The sequence below is a fragment of the Rutilus rutilus genome (assembly GCF_951802725.1).
Source record: "Rutilus rutilus genome assembly, chromosome: 17".
Classification (NCBI taxonomy): Eukaryota; Metazoa; Chordata; class Actinopteri; order Cypriniformes; family Leuciscidae; genus Rutilus; species Rutilus rutilus.
This window is the reverse complement of record NC_140230.1, coordinates 16,557,768-16,573,081: the sequence shown is the minus strand read 5'-3', so window position 1 is coordinate 16,573,081 and position 15,314 is coordinate 16,557,768. Positions and strand designations below refer to the sequence as shown.

The following is a 15,314-nucleotide window of genomic DNA, read 5'->3' as shown; positions in this document are numbered from 1 at the left end:
CCGGTGTGCACTTAGCTATTCCTATACAGGTGGGTGGGCCGCTCAGGCAACCTGCGACGAGACCCGACCATCCGTTCATAACCCGCACAAATTACAGCCCGCAATGCGCTCTCTGGATATGGGGGGGACCTGAGTATGGCATAAAATGTTTCAAGGGGCGAAATACACTAATATCTTGTTTTTGAACGTCTCCATCAATATACAGTGCTTCAAAAGCAAACGTTGTGCTAGGTGAGCAGCCTGAATGGAAAGATGCCAACACTGTAAAAAGTGATCAGTTGACAACTTGAAAAAAGTGAGGAAACCCGTTGCCTTAATTAAAAGTTTTAATAAGTTTATTTACTTAATTTTAAAGCAACGTGTTTCCTCAATTTTTTTAAGTTATGTCAACTGATCACTTTTTACAGTGAGTGATATGGAATTAAAGTGCAATTCTGCAAAAACACTTACATTATAAATTGATTTCTGAAAACATCCTGCAAACATTTTCCAACACACAATGCCAAAGATAACTCCTGATATTCAAATTTTCTCAAGTTTCAATTGTTCAACATGCACACACAAGAATATAAATATATATTTTTTTTTTTGCCAAATGAAAGAATGAACCAAATTGCTCCCTAAAATTCTTTTATTTCTTATTAATTTAAATAACTTAAATGGCCACAAAATGCCCCATTGTTTATCCACAAACACTGGCAAACTGTTTCAGCAACATCCTGCCCAAAGTTTATATGTTAGAGAGGATCTTTTGGAACCGAAGGCCCCATAAAGTGTAACAATGGGCAACAACAGACTACCAGAGAAGATTCCTTAACAGCCTCAGCCTTTTGATTGAGAGACCAGTAGAGCCAGAGGTAAATGCAGCTGTGGTCATATAACAGCTGGTAAATGTTCTTATTGACAACAAGTATAACTAAACAAATCTATTTCAAAGATGAGACAGATTGAACACCACTTCTGGCTCATTTCATGATTAACTATTTGCCCCATTGCTCTACCTCAGCTGGCATAAAGGCTTTAAGAATTCTCTCTCAAGCATCAGTGTCGGGTAAAATCAGCCTTTCACTTAAAAACGGAAAAAGGCCTTTTTAAAAGTGACCTATAAAATATAAAAGAACAGACAAATTGAGTAAAAACTGGAAACAAATAAAAAAAATAATACCACACAAATATGCACTCACAAAAAAAACACATTAAAAACAGATTTTTCATGAATAATATTCAGACCACAATTTTGAACCCCCTCTCTGTTATTCCTGATCTTGCATCTTTCATCACAAACAAAACGATCATATCCTGTGCAATGTACTATTTTTCATTAAACCCCTGAAAAAACCTCATCTGCAACTTAATGGGTTCAACCCAAATGCAATAGGACAGAATTACAGTAGCTGTCCCGTCACAACCCGCTATCTATACTCATTACATCAAAATCCTGCTGATGGTCATTACATAATGCTAGAGGCCACAAATTAATTTGTCCAAAAACTTTTACTACTTTTTTCATATTCTGAACAATTGTAAAACATTTGACAGACAGATGAAAAACCCTTTTTGTCAGTGAAACAGAGATAATTGCCACAAGGACAGTTCAAGTCCTGAGAGTAAGTTGAAAAGAGACATCCGAACAAAAACGAGAGGAGTGATCTGGTAGGAGCATGAGAAAATTAATGTGCTATCCTAAAACGGTATAACAGTTTAAGGAGGTGAAAAGGGGGTCTGCACACTTCAATATTTATATGTACACAAAAAACACATTTTCATTCTCTTTTATAGCCGCCTCAGAGCTCGTTTTTTATCTGTTTTCTTCTTTGCAACTATATTAGTATTGCTACTACTTGTGCCGCTGGAGCTGCCGTTTGAGTTGTTGACGCCAGCAGCCAGTGTAGCCAAACCAGCCCCGGCTACACGTTTGTTTGGGTCTCCTGCATGTTTCTTAGGTTGGGGTCCATCAGCGGGCTCCTGAGGGGCCCCTGAAGTGCCTCCCATAGCGTGGATCTCTGTTAGAAGGTGAGCACGGGATGCATACTCCTTATAGTCCTCCAAAAGTAACCTCCCAGCCTCTTCGTTCAGAGCCGACTCTGGGTTAGGATGGATTAGAAGGCACTTGATGGTCTGTGACAGAAACGGAGAATTAGAGGGGAGATGCATAATACATATATGCAGGTCCTACATTAAGAAGTTGAAAATTTCTCAATATTACGAAGATCCGATGATGACGACAAAATTCCTGTTTCCATGGCCACATCTAGCCTTGGCTGAAATTGTGGTCAGTTATACAATACAGCTACTCTTGAAATATCAGTACTCTTTTTATATATTTACACTGACCATGACATTCAAGTCTGTTACAACAGTGTCAAGCAAACCGAACTGAAAGGAAGATTCTATGTCCAAATACATAAAGGATTTTATAAACACAATGGGATGTCTGCTAGAACTAAATAGCACTATTTAAATGATTGCTATTTTGCTTGTTTCTTGAGCCCCAAATCAGCACATTAAAATCATTTCTGAAGGATCATGTGACACTGAAGACCAGAATAAAATTACTGTTTTGTTGATCAAATAAATGCAGTTGTGGAGAGCATAACATTAAAAGGAAAAATTATGTGATCCTAATTTTCCTCCTGTTGAACACAAAAGATGATATTTTAAAGAATGTTGATAACCAGACAGTTGACAATAGCCACTGACTTCCATAGTAGGAAAATAAATACTATGGAAGTCAATGGCTACCGTCAACTGTCTGGTTATCGACATACTTTAAAATATCTTGTGTTCAACTGAAGAAAGAAAATCGTATGAGTTTGGAAAAACTTGAGGAGTAAATGACAAAACTTTTATTTTTGGGTAAACTATCCCTTTAAAGGATTAGTTCACCTCAAAATGAAAATTTCCTGATAATTTACTCACCCCAGTGCCATCCAAGATGTCCATGTCTTTCTTTCTTCAGTGGAAAAGAAAACATTTCAGGATTTTTCTACACACAGTGGACTTCAATGGCAACCAGTTCAAATCAATGCAGTTTCAAGCGCTTCAAAGGGCTCTGCACGATCCCAGCTGAGGAATGGGGTCTTATCTAGCGAAACGATCGGTCATTTTCTAAAAAATAAAATAAACATGTATATACTTTTTAACCACAATTGTTCGTCTTGTGCTGGTCTGCGATGCGCCACGCATTGCGTCATCACTTTGGAAAGGTCACGAGTCACGTCATCGACCCAAGTTATTTGTCTGTGTACTCCGGTTCAAAAAGGTAGGGAAGGGCGAAAAATGTCATCTCATTTTCTCTTCCAACTTCAAAATCGTCCAACATCTTTGTTTTAATTTATTATTATTATTTTCTTCTTATATCGACCTTTCCAACGTGATGACGTAATACGTGGCACGTCGCAGACCAGCACAAGACTAACAATTGTGGTTAAAGTATATACAATTTTATTCATTTTTTGAAAATGACCAATCGTTTCTCTAGATAAGACCCTTATTTCTCGACTGGGATTGTGCAGAGCCATTTGAAGCGGCATTGATTTGAACTTCAACATTCTGGTTGCCATTGAAGTCCATTGTGCGGAGAAAAATCCTGAAATGTTTTCCTCAAAATACTAAATTTATTTTCCACTGAAGAAAGAGAGACATTAACATCTTGGGTGGCATTGGGGTGAGTAAATAATCAGGAAATTGAGACACAAAATTGAATAATGTGGCAGAGCTTCAGAGATGATACATTTCAGAAAGTAATCATTTAATTGGTATTGCCAAGATGTTAGAGAGGTAAAAAGAAATAAACAATCCTTGGTTATATTTAGGGCTTTTTTTTTTAGCAGTTTAGTCTAGGTTTAAAGGGACAGTGTCCCTTTACAAAAAGAGTCAAACGGCACTTACTAGCAATACATGTCTCAGGCCCAGCTCTGCCTTCCAGTCTCTCTTCAGTACATTGACACAGATCTCACCCTTGTGCCCAACATTAGGATGAAAAATCTTTGTGAGGAAATAGCCTCTGGGAGGTGCAGCAGGAAAATCCTTCCCAAGGACCAAACGCATCCTAAACACCCCTCCTGCATAGGGAGTTCCTTCTGTTGTGTAAAAGGGGAAAACAAAGTTTAAATGGAAGCCAAGGACCTTATAAAAACGAGAAACAACCTCTTATAAACTGCACTTCTCACCTGGTCCCTCAATGGCAGTGTGCAGTTCTGTGATATCCTCTTCACTGGGGTAGATTTTGATCCCCTCCGGAGGGTCTGCTGCCAAGGCGGAAACCTCTTTATACACGAGTCTCAACACTTGAGGCGGCAAGTTCTCAACGTTTGAATTCTACAAGGAAAAAACAAAAGAACAGCTCACAAACAATTACAGCATTAGTTGCTACAAATCGACATTTGCCGGTAAAGCAACGCACGTTCATGACATGAAGAAAAAAACGGCTTAAAGGGATAGTTCACCCAAAAATGAAAATTGTCATTGCTTATTCACCCTCAAGTTGTTCCAAACCTGTAAGTGTTTCTTATTTCTGTTGAACACAAAAGATGATATTTTGAAGAATGTTGGTTACCAGACAGTTTACAGCACCCATTGTAAGAATAAAAAAATACTATGGAAGCCAATGGCTACCGTCAACTGTTTGGTTCACAGCGTTCTTTAAAATATCTTCTTTTGTGTTCAAAAGGAAGAAGAAACTCATACATGTTTGGAACATCATGAAGGTGAGTAAATGACAAAATGTCTAATTTGTGGTACATTTCATAGCACAAACCGTAAAAATAACTCGCTGAAAATGAATGGCACACGATCAGTGAAATTTAGCTAGCAACAGATAGCCTGACATCAGTACAGTGAAATCTGTTCTGGTAACTCAAGACAGTGATAATAGTATAAATAAAAGTAAACAATCTTCAAGAAATTCAAATCAACCATGTATGCAAAATCAAGTTTCAGTTGTACATTATGTTTAAGCTTGTAACGTCTGCTAATGAACAAGATAAACTGCTAAAAAGTAGTGAAAATAAACAGAATTTTTTTTTCTTATATTAACCAAACAGTTGAAAGCATCACTCGTCGGCGCACAGTTTAAACGTACCATTTCCAGTTGTGTGGGGTTTTCTGATAGCCTCAAATGAGAAAGCTTAGGAAACTGCTACCAAACCAGCGACTAGACTGATCTGGTGATCTAGAACTAGATATACGGAAACCACTTATAACGAATCTAAAAGTTGCAACCAATCAAGATTGCGAAATATATTAAGACGGTTAAAGAGTATGCAAATGCGCTAAATCTAAATTTCACTATAATGTCGGTCGGCTTGCTAGTGTAGCTATCAAACCAGGCTAAGCTAACGGTGGGCTTGCTAAGTAATGTAGATGTCTGGCTATTCTTCAGAGCTTTCCCTTGTGAAACTGCTATCCGATGTTGTCCTCATAAGAAATCTGCCATGTAAAGGTTTTAAAGTCCAATGTGTTGTCAGTTTCGTCTCTGATAAAGTTGATTTGTTCGATGGCTAACTGTCACAGACGGCTACTGTAGCCTGTTACCAGCTAGCAGTCTTTGACACAGGAACAAAAATACAATTCGTCTAAGAAGCAGTTCGAAAGAGGTTTAACCAATCAGAATGCGAGAAAGACTGCATGTGCTCAACGATCAAATTCATCCAACCAATCAGAAGCTTTTGTTGCGTTGACGTAGCAGCCCTTGGAGACCTCACGGACCAGAGAAAGTTGAGAATGCGAAAAATGCTCTTTGGTAATAGGTGCGTTTGAATAACTCGTGCCCTCCCAAAGGCAGGGACACATGTTGTTTCGATTGATGATCCAATGAAAGACTTTAGCGTGTAGTGTCACTCTGCTGAAATGTTGTTTAACCTAAATTATTTGTAAGTCTAACCTGCTATAATGAGCCATCTCTTGTAGTGTGTTGTGATTCACATAATTAGATTCGAACGCGATAGTACTTCGGTAAAATCCACCCAAAAAAGTAAATGTAAAACCTAATGTAAAACTGATTGTAAAAGCTATTTATATAAACGATTGACAGTTTTTTAAGTTACATGCTTAATATTGATCATTTACATTAGCAGTTAGCATTTCTCTTGCCCAATGGCACTAAAAAAATAGTTAAAACTAGTGTTTTACCCCATTAATCAGTCATTTAGATCATCATTATTACTGATTTAATCAAGCCTGCTAATAAATTATTAGTGACTGAGAAGAACCCACAAAACATTCAGACAATACAAATGTTTGTAGTACTACTTAACGGCCGCTAGAGAGCAATCGCTTCGTTGTTTGCGCTAATTTGAGTGTTGTATTTTTTAGTCGTAAAAAAACTTTGTAGATTGTTTACAACATATAAGGCACAACATTTTACAAAATATAAATAGTTTAAATTATACAGCAAAATAAAATACAAATAAAAAATAAAGGCACCGCTGTAGACTATCATTTAAAAGGTTCTGCATAATTTATCTATTAATAGTATATTTAATAACAAACAGATTTTTAACATGTATACAATGCACAATTACAGTATTGTTTACATGTATAAAATAGTAAAAAAAAAATGCTTTGGAGCCAGACCATTTTATTTTATATACTATATTTTACTATATAGATCTTCCTCAATGCATTTCCTTATTCTATCCCATTTGTATTTAAAAAAATAAATCATTTCGCTTAGGCAAAAGAGGATTTTTATTTATATAGCAGTATTTATACAGTATATAATAACAGCGCCCCACTGTGGAGCTCACATGACCTCACGGGGCGTTCCCTCAACTCAACAACAACACAACTTCCGGCCGATCCTCACGGACAACAATCGATAGCGTCCTCCTGTCAGAGATTTTTTTGGTGTAGTTATCAACAGGGGAGGTTTAATGGAACAATAAAGATTAGTTTCGTCTCGGTGGTAATAGTTTTACTGTGGATAAATCATTGCACTGCGGATTCTGTCTTCCAGAAGGTATGGTTATGATGATGTTGTATTCAGTCATGTGCTGTCAGCTCGCGTGAACGAGACTACATAATGTGTTCTTTCTTGGGCGTGTTTATATGTTAATCGACGGGCTTACTGTACTTGTAATGGCAGGGCGAGTATGAGCGAAGGCGAGGTGTTTCATGAGAAACAGAGACTGGAGCTGTGCGCCATCCATGCCTTGAACAACGTGCTTCAGGAGAGAGTTTTCACCAAGGAGACAGCAGATGACATCTGCAAGCGGTGAGCGGCGCGCTTCACATTATACAGTCACCAGGATATCAACATTTACCGTTCTTATTTTTAATGTACTATTGCAGTATTTATTATAAAAATAACACAATTTATATATATAAATATAAATCTTAAATTAAAAATAACTTCCCCTTGCAATGACTTCACTTCTCCGATGACGTGTTTACTGGCGCGAGTGTGGGACATCCTGTCAATCACATGAAATCACAGCAATAGCAAACAATCAATCAAACAATCAAAAACAATCAATTCCTGATGGAGAAAGTCAAGGCTGTCTTACAGTTTTTCATGTTCGAGAAGCCACTTCACTCGAATTAAAAAAAAGTTGCTGGAATATGGCCATGATCTGTCGTCCTACATGGTTGTTTAAAGTGATCATATAATCACTTTTACAAGTTGGTTGTACTGAAATGTGTGTTGGCAGTGCCTGTACACAACCATCATAAAATGATAAAAATCCATCCAGTGTTTTTTTTTTATCTCCTGAATGTTATATGTTTTCCCCTGTTTCAAATCAAGCCGTTCGACCTTGTGACGTCGGACGCCCCTCCCACGATTGTTGATTGACAGCAGCGTTTCAACACAGACCCGCCCTCGCTCGTGAGCAAGCTGTCATCATAGTCCGCCATTGTTGATATGCTGGAGCAGAATGGCGTCTAAGCGATTGTGGTGTTCTGTTCTTGGGTGCAATAACGAACACAGCAGTCATTTTGATGTTCCTAAATCCGAACCGCTGAGGACGCAGTGGCTGAGTTTGGTTTTCGAAGGGAATATTCCCCACTATCAACGTCAATGCTTTCATGTTTGCGCGAATCATTTCACCAGACTGCTTTAAACGAGAACATTGAAAAAGGTATTAAGTTAGCTCCTGTCTGAGTATGTGTTGTTTATGTGCCTAATGACTGTCATAGTCTCACAGACTGGTTATTTTTTAAACAGATCAGTAAAATTTTAGTGCTTCAGCCCTGACAGTTGTACCTAACACTGCATAGATAACGTTACGCATCACGGACAAGCCTACATTTACCGGAAAATTTTTTTTCATGACCATTAGCTGTAACATCAATCTGTCAATGAACTAACGTATACATCAGTAAACACATAGTGTTCGTATCTCACTACTCTACCCTGCCAGTACACACAAAGATAGATCAAAGTGACATTACGTTAACCAACCATTCAGAAACGTCCTGTTTTCCGACTCCGGTTCAAATGTTGAGACAAAACGCCCACAGAACAGAGGGGCGGGGTGAGCAAAGCTCATTATCATTTAAAGACACTTGCACTTAAACGGCGTGCTGAAAACAGAGCTGTTTTTGACCAGGTAAAAATTAGTGTTTCTTACAATACTAATGAGAATTTTTAATTAAAGTATATTACAAACTTTTAATTTAGACCCTAAAGAATCATATTAGCTTGTACAAAAATGGCATTATATGACCCCTTTAAGAAATGAAAAGCTACACACTCCATCAATTAGGGTTAAAAGAATGGTTGCCAAACATATAACAATTTAGAAACTGCAATAATAATGCAATCAGACGTCAGAATACGTATACGTCACAATAGGGAAGAAAATTGCAACTTCCGTTGCTATTTCCGTTGTCTCTTCTCAGTCTTGTGCTATCTTCTCAAAGTCGAAGTTGTCTGATTTGTTTCTTGCAGGCTTGCCCCACAATGTGTGATGAACCCACACCGCTCAGTTTTGGGCACAGGAAACTATGACGTCAATGTCATCATGGCAGCTTTGCAGAGTCGGGGGCTCGCTGCAGTTTGGTGGGACAAACGCAAGTGAGTGTGACTTTGTTAATCATGAGCTTCATGATAATCATGAAAGGTGCATTCACTTTTCTCCATTTCTGTCACACACTATAGGTCAATACAGAATTTGTGCCTGGACAAAATTGAAGGCTTCATTTTGAATGTCCCATCAAGGGTGTCACTGGGATTTGTGTCTCTCCCACTGAGACGCAGACACTGGCTGGCAGTACGGGACGTCAACGGGCAGTTCTATAACCTAGACTCTAAATTAAAGGGGCCTGCCTGTATAGGTGGAGAAACCGAACTCAGGTGAGACTTTTACTCAGAATTAGTTCTTTTTCTACAACTTCGAAACTACTTAATAAAAAGTGAAAGTGACAGTGACATGTGAAGGCCAAGTATGGCAACCCATATTCGGAATTTGTCCTCTGCATTTAACCCATCCAAGTTAGTGCACACACAATAAGAATAGTGAGTAATGAACACACACACACCTGGAGGAGCGCCCGGGGGTTAGGTGCCTTTCTCAAGGGCACGTAAGTAATTTCCTGCCAGTATTGAGAATCGAACCCGCATCCTTCGGGTTACCAGTCTTGACTCTCTAACCATTAGGCCACGACTGAACTTATTGATACATTTCTGCATGAAAACATTAGCGCATGTTTTTACAGCTACCAGGAGTGTACACAATGTAAACTGAGTAAAAAAGACCCATGTATTTCCAGATATCACTGATAATCAGTGTACTGTTACCCAGACACAATTATAATAAGGTAATTTAATAAGAAAAAGAGCAGGATTATAATGGCAGGTCCATGGAAATATCACAGGACACAACAGACATACAGTCAAACCAGATCATATGGTCTCTCGGACTCCATTTACCCTTGTATTTATCGTGGTGATCGCATCATCTAAAGCTATGTTCACAATGTCAGTTTTTTTAGATTGTTAAATCGCTTATGGTGCCCACCATTCGAAGGCGAAAGTAAAATGCGCACAGCCACATGGGCATTCATAACGGTGTGCTGGCGCGGAGCAGAGCGAGCATTTCCAATTAACTGAAAAGTGGACGCGCACCGTTATGAATGTCCATGCGGGGCAATCCATTTTGAATTAGCAGCTTTTCGGGGCCAGCAATTGCTTGAATGGTGGGTTCAAAGAAAAACACAAAAACTAGAAAAACACAACTAACCCTTTGCAGGTTCCCAATTAGCATTGGGTTTAAATCTAAAATATTGCTAAATAGACACTTTTACATTTCGCTTTGAAATCAAATCTTCCGCCATCGTCTTGTCGGTCAGCTCGCCTCACTCTTGTCACTTGATAAGTGAGATCTGACTCCTGCTGCTGATCTGTGCTGTGACTCTCATTCGGCAGAATCGGCACACGCTGCATTGAGCAGACGGGTTCAGTTTTTAAAGGGTTAGTTCACCCAAAAATGAAAATTCTGTCAGTAATTACTCACCCTCATGTTGTTCCAACCCCGTAAGACCTTCGTTCATCTTCGGAACACAAATTAAGATATTTTTGATGAAATCTGAGAGCTGGATCACTCCTCCATAGGCTTCTACACTATAACTTGCTGGCCCAGAAAATGTAAATGTATTAAAGAGATCGTTAATATAGTCCAAGTGACTCCAGTGGCTCAATCTTAAGTATATCAAGCGACGAGAATACTTTTTGTGCGCAAAAACATACAAAAATAACGACTTTATTCCACTATTCATTTCCTTCTATCTGGGCCTCGAGTTAGTTCACGTAGTATTTTTGCGCAGCGCGTCTGTGTTGTACGTCAGACGCATCACACACATGACCAGCGTCGGCCAATAGTGAGCCTACGTGGTGACGTGTAACACAGACGCGCTGCGCAAAAACACTACGTGAACCAACTCGAGGCCCAGAGAGAAGGAAATGAATAGTGGAATAAAGTCGTTATTTTTGTTGTTTTTGCGCACAAAACGTATTCTCGTCGCTTGATATACTTAAGATTGAGCCACTGTAGTCACTTGGACTATATTAACGATCTCTTTAATACATTTTCTGGGCCAGCAAGTTTCGGTCACCTTGAAGTCTATGGAGGAGTGAGCCAGCTCTCAGATTTCATCAAAAATATCTTAATTTGTGTTCTGAAGATGAACGAAGGTCTTACGGGGTTGGAACAACAAGAGGGTGAGTAATTACTGACAGAATTTTCATTTTTGGGTGAACTAACCCTTTAATTGTACTGTCTGTTCTCTAACTGAACTAAATTATTTTTATTACTATACAAAATCAAAACAATGGTGGGGACGGTGCCGCTGTGGGCAAGTGATGTAACCGGTGTTGCGGCTGAACACCGTTTTACACTGACTATCGAAGCAAGCCTTACACACAGCTCATATCTCCATCCCTTTAAGTTACCGGAAGTGGAACCACACACAAAAACCTGCAACACACGGTAGACACACGTTTGTGCAATGCAGAGCAGCTTTCTCGCACTGTATGACGTGACAGACAACTAGTTGCCCAGTGCGGTTCCGTTCACACAGCACGGGTTTTCCGAGAATCCTGAAAATGTACAGGTGTTACTTTTTTTAATTATAGAAAACAGTTGTCACTCTGTGTGTGAACCTGGTGTGAACATAACCATATTAAAGGGATAGTTAACCTAAAAATGAAAATTAGCCCATGATTTACTCACCCTGAAGCCATCCTAGGTGTATATGACATTCTTCCAGGGTTCCCGCAGGGTCTTAAAAAGTCTTAAATTCTGAACTTTAAATTTAAGGCCTAAAAATGTCTTAAAAACAGCCAGATTTTCATCCGCGGTCTTAAATTTCATTTAGTCAGGTCTTAAAAAAGATTTTACCCTCGTTCATTTCCGGAAACGCTGGCCGCAGAAAGTTATTACAAAGTAGCAAAAAAGTATCGAAGTCGCTCGCCAAGAGGCAGTTCCCATATCGCGTCTTTTTCGCGCTCAAGTGCATTCAAATGTAGGCGCGCTTATAATTGAAGCTACGCGCTCGTTTTTTTCCAGGCGCAGCAACATGAAAAAAGACATGAAGGATGCGGGTGCACCCAAACACTACGGGTGTTTTTCTCTTGTCCGTAAATAAATCTTGTAACAGAGCTACAGCAAGTGTTTTTCGGCGGTGGAAATCCAATAGCCACTAAAACCTTTTTGTCATTGTGGAGAGCGCAGTGGTTGCATAGCAACGACATACGCCACGGGAAAATCGGACCGAATTTTACTATTAAAAATCAAAGATAAGCTAAACTGTATTGTAAATGTCAGTAAATCATTTTTTATAAAAAGAATGAGGCAAAAATGATAAATTAAAGTCTGAAATATGTGAGGTTTATCTTTTTATAAAAAACTTTTTTTGTCAACTTTATTTGAACTTGTACATGTTAGTATATAACATGTTGCAAGACACTTTTAAAATCTGGCTATCATTTTTAATCGTATTATTTTAATGTTTATGTTAGTGTGTATTGATGCTAATTTTATTTGTTATTTGCTGTTTTTGACATAAAACTTGGTGAATTGATTTCATTGTGTAGTATTAGTACTTTTTGAACAGGATTCTGTGATAACAGTGGTAATTTTTGGCACTATAATAATTAAATGAAATGTTCATGCCATTTCATCTCTAGTTATGATCAACTATGATCAACTAAAATCAACTAATTATGTGTTTTTTACAGTAGGCCTATAATATGCAAAGTACAATTTTCTATAAAAAAATTATATCTGATTCTGTTCTTTTCTCTGACACGCGTTGTTGGGTCTGGAAGGTTACTAATGTGATTGCTTTATCTGTAAATTAAGTTAATGCTTTTTCAATTACTGAATTCATTGAAATAAAATGAATTCTTTGATTTGAATATTTTTTTGGCAATGGTCTTAAATTTCAATCTTTATGGTCTTAAAATGTCTTAAAAAGGTCTTAAATTTGACTAACTGAAACCTGCAGGAACCCTGTCTTCTTTCAGACGAATACAATCGGAGTTATATTAAAAAATGTCCTGGCTCTTCCAAGCTTGATAATGGCAGTGAATGGCTGTATGTCTTTGGAAGTCCATCAAAGCGCATCTATTCATTATTAAAGTGCTCAACGCGTCTCCAGGGGTTAATAAAGGCCTTCTGAAGTGAAGCGATGCGTTCGTGTAAGAAAAATATGCATATTTAAAACTTTATGGACTAAAATAACTAGCTTCCGGCAGACGGCCTTATGCATCGATTTACGCCAAAAGAGTAACCATTGAACTTGACAAGTTCAAGGGTTACATCTCAACACACATTTCCAGATTCGATTCTGATTCACAAGCTCTTGATTCGATACTGATTCAGTTCGATTTGATTCTGTTACACTGTCTATTTTACTTACGAACCTTCTAACCTTCAATAAAACCCACAACAAGCAGTAAGTTTAGGAGTAACCTTGTATTGTTGTTATCGTTATCTAAAACTATTGAAAACATTTTTGTTAATTGAAAGAAAGCTGAAATGAAAATATAAATATTAGATGAAAAACTTGGAAACGTTGCCTTGGGAACTAACTGAAATACGTTTAAGTTGAGGAACTGGCATAAGACTGAAAACTAAAACCGTAATAAAAAATAAATTAAAAGTATTTAGAAATATTCAAATAAAACAAAAACTATGACTCAAAACAAAAACGAAATGACTCAAAAGGCGGGGCACTATCACATAGAAAGGGCAATGAAAGGCAGGGTGGGTGATTTGTTCCAGAAACATTTCTTTGTTATGCTGGTTGAAACACTCTTCACATCCTGATAGCAATAATGGTCTAAATGTATTTATATGTGTATATATATATCGTCTGTGGAAGGCGTAGGACCATAAAATGTTCGTCCAAAATAAAATAAGTTTATGGATGTTATTATTATTAGAAATGTACAGACACTTGTATGCAATTATTAGCAAATGAATCCCAATAAATCTTGATCTTCATTCTTCTTCCTCCCAGGTCATTTCTCATTGAACAGCTTTCTCAGGATGTTGCAGAGATGCTGCTTGTCGTTCAAAAGGAAGTAGACGACGATGGGACGTGGCTGAAACCAGATGACACCAGGAAGTGATTCAACCGAACATTCTCTCTCTCTCTCTCAATGCGGCGTAATCGTGGAAGAGAAACACTGGAGCGCCGAAAAGCTTTATGGAGAGAGCGACACTACAGGAAGATGGCAGATTCATTCACAGACACTCACACACTAAGGGAAGTCTGAGAGAATGATCTAGTGTTTAAAGGGACATGTTTTCTCATATGAAGGAGCCTTTTATCTGAAGTCACACTGGCTGTGTGCTTGTGGGGAGACGCTACTATATCTGTGCCAGTCACTCTTCTCTTTCTCACTCTCTTTCTCTTTCTCTCAGGAACTACCATCTCTCTCTTTATCTTTATCTATGCACTCCACTGCTGAAGTAGATCAAAAATGTGTGTGTGTCTTTGTTACAACTATGCACAGAAAGGGTACTCTAGTGTTCAAGTATGTATTATTCATTGCCTTTTAGACATCAGTGTACATCTTACTATGCATAAACAAGGGAGATAAGAGATTGTAGCTCTATCTCACGTCCTTTACTCTTTCGAGCTTGATTGCAAACTGCCTCATTTACATCGACTCAGTGAAAACCACCAAATGGAGGGAGACTGAATACATTTGATTTGTGTTATTTATTTGAATTTGATTGAATTTCTACTTGGACTGTTTTTGCTCATGCAGTGCTTGTGGTAGTGTAGCAAAATGGAAGAGCTGTTTGAAATCGTCATTACGGCTACAAACACTGTTGCTTTTGTCTGATTACTAACGTTCGTTGATTAATGTTATCCGAGCTGGATTTTAATGTCATATAAATGATATTTAATCCAAGTCAATGATTCAGTCAGTTGAATTTCACAGAAATGATCAGTGCAGAGCAGGGTCTGAAGTTAAACACAATTTAGGGCAAATAGGCCACAAAAAAGCACGAAAAACGTAGGCTATAAAATAAATATGAATTCAAAACATTCATACACATTGAAATTTTTATATCAGCAATATAACACTTGATAATCCCCGTAATCCCTGCTGTAATTTATTTCATTTAATGATTCAGTACTGGACATAAATGGACAGCATGCTGTTTTTTATATGGTTAGACAGCTGAAATTGCTTAATATTTAATTGTTTTAATATTAATAGGTAACACTTTACAATAAGGTTGCATTAACATTAGTCAACTACATTAGTTAACAAACTAACAATGATCAATACTTCTACATCATTTATTATTCTCAGTTCATATTAAGCTCAACATTTAAACCTTGTATCTATT

General features: G+C 37.9%; 2 protein-coding genes across 2 annotated transcripts; one reads left to right on the top strand and one right to left on the bottom strand.

Moving 5' to 3' along the window:
• Window positions 1–613: 613 nt before the first annotated feature.
• Window positions 614–5,911, bottom strand: ube2s (ubiquitin-conjugating enzyme E2S). The gene is made up of 4 exons (XM_084435568.1): window positions 5,084–5,911; window positions 4,173–4,320; window positions 3,892–4,082; window positions 614–2,118 (listed from the first exon to the last, which is right to left on the bottom strand). The coding sequence occupies exons 1-4, from the start codon at window positions 5,084–5,086 to the stop codon at window positions 1,774–1,776; spliced, it is 687 nt and encodes a 228-aa protein (XP_084291694.1). The 5' UTR covers window positions 5,087–5,911; the 3' UTR covers window positions 614–1,773.
• Window positions 5,912–6,749: 838 nt separating this feature from the next.
• On the top strand, window positions 6,750–14,586 carry josd2 (Josephin domain containing 2). The gene is made up of 5 exons (XM_084385729.1): window positions 6,750–6,961; window positions 7,088–7,216; window positions 8,894–9,019; window positions 9,104–9,298; window positions 13,966–14,586. Exons 2-5 carry the CDS (start codon window positions 7,095–7,097, stop codon window positions 14,075–14,077), a joined length of 555 nt encoding a protein of 184 aa, XP_084241855.1. The 5' UTR covers window positions 6,750–6,961; window positions 7,088–7,094; the 3' UTR covers window positions 14,078–14,586.
• Window positions 14,587–15,314: the final 728 nt, after the last annotated feature.

Coding starts and splice junctions, on each gene's coding strand:
- ube2s (XM_084435568.1), bottom strand. Junction 4,083..4,172: donor CACTGCCATTGAGGGACCAG/GTGAGAAGTGCA, acceptor TTTACACAACAG/AAGGAACTCCCTATGCAGGA. Junction 2,119..3,891: donor GCCTGAGACATGTATTGCTA/GTAAGTGCCGTT, acceptor TTTCTGTCACAG/ACCATCAAGTGCCTTCTAAT.
- josd2 (XM_084385729.1), top strand. CDS start 7,095: ATGAGCGAAGGCGAGGTGTTTCATGAGAAACAGAGACTGGAGCTGTGC. Junction 7,217..8,893: donor GCAGATGACATCTGCAAGCG/GTGAGCGGCGCG, acceptor TGTTTCTTGCAG/GCTTGCCCCACAATGTGTGA. Junction 9,299..13,965: donor GGTGGAGAAACCGAACTCAG/GTGAGACTTTTA, acceptor TCTTCCTCCCAG/GTCATTTCTCATTGAACAGC.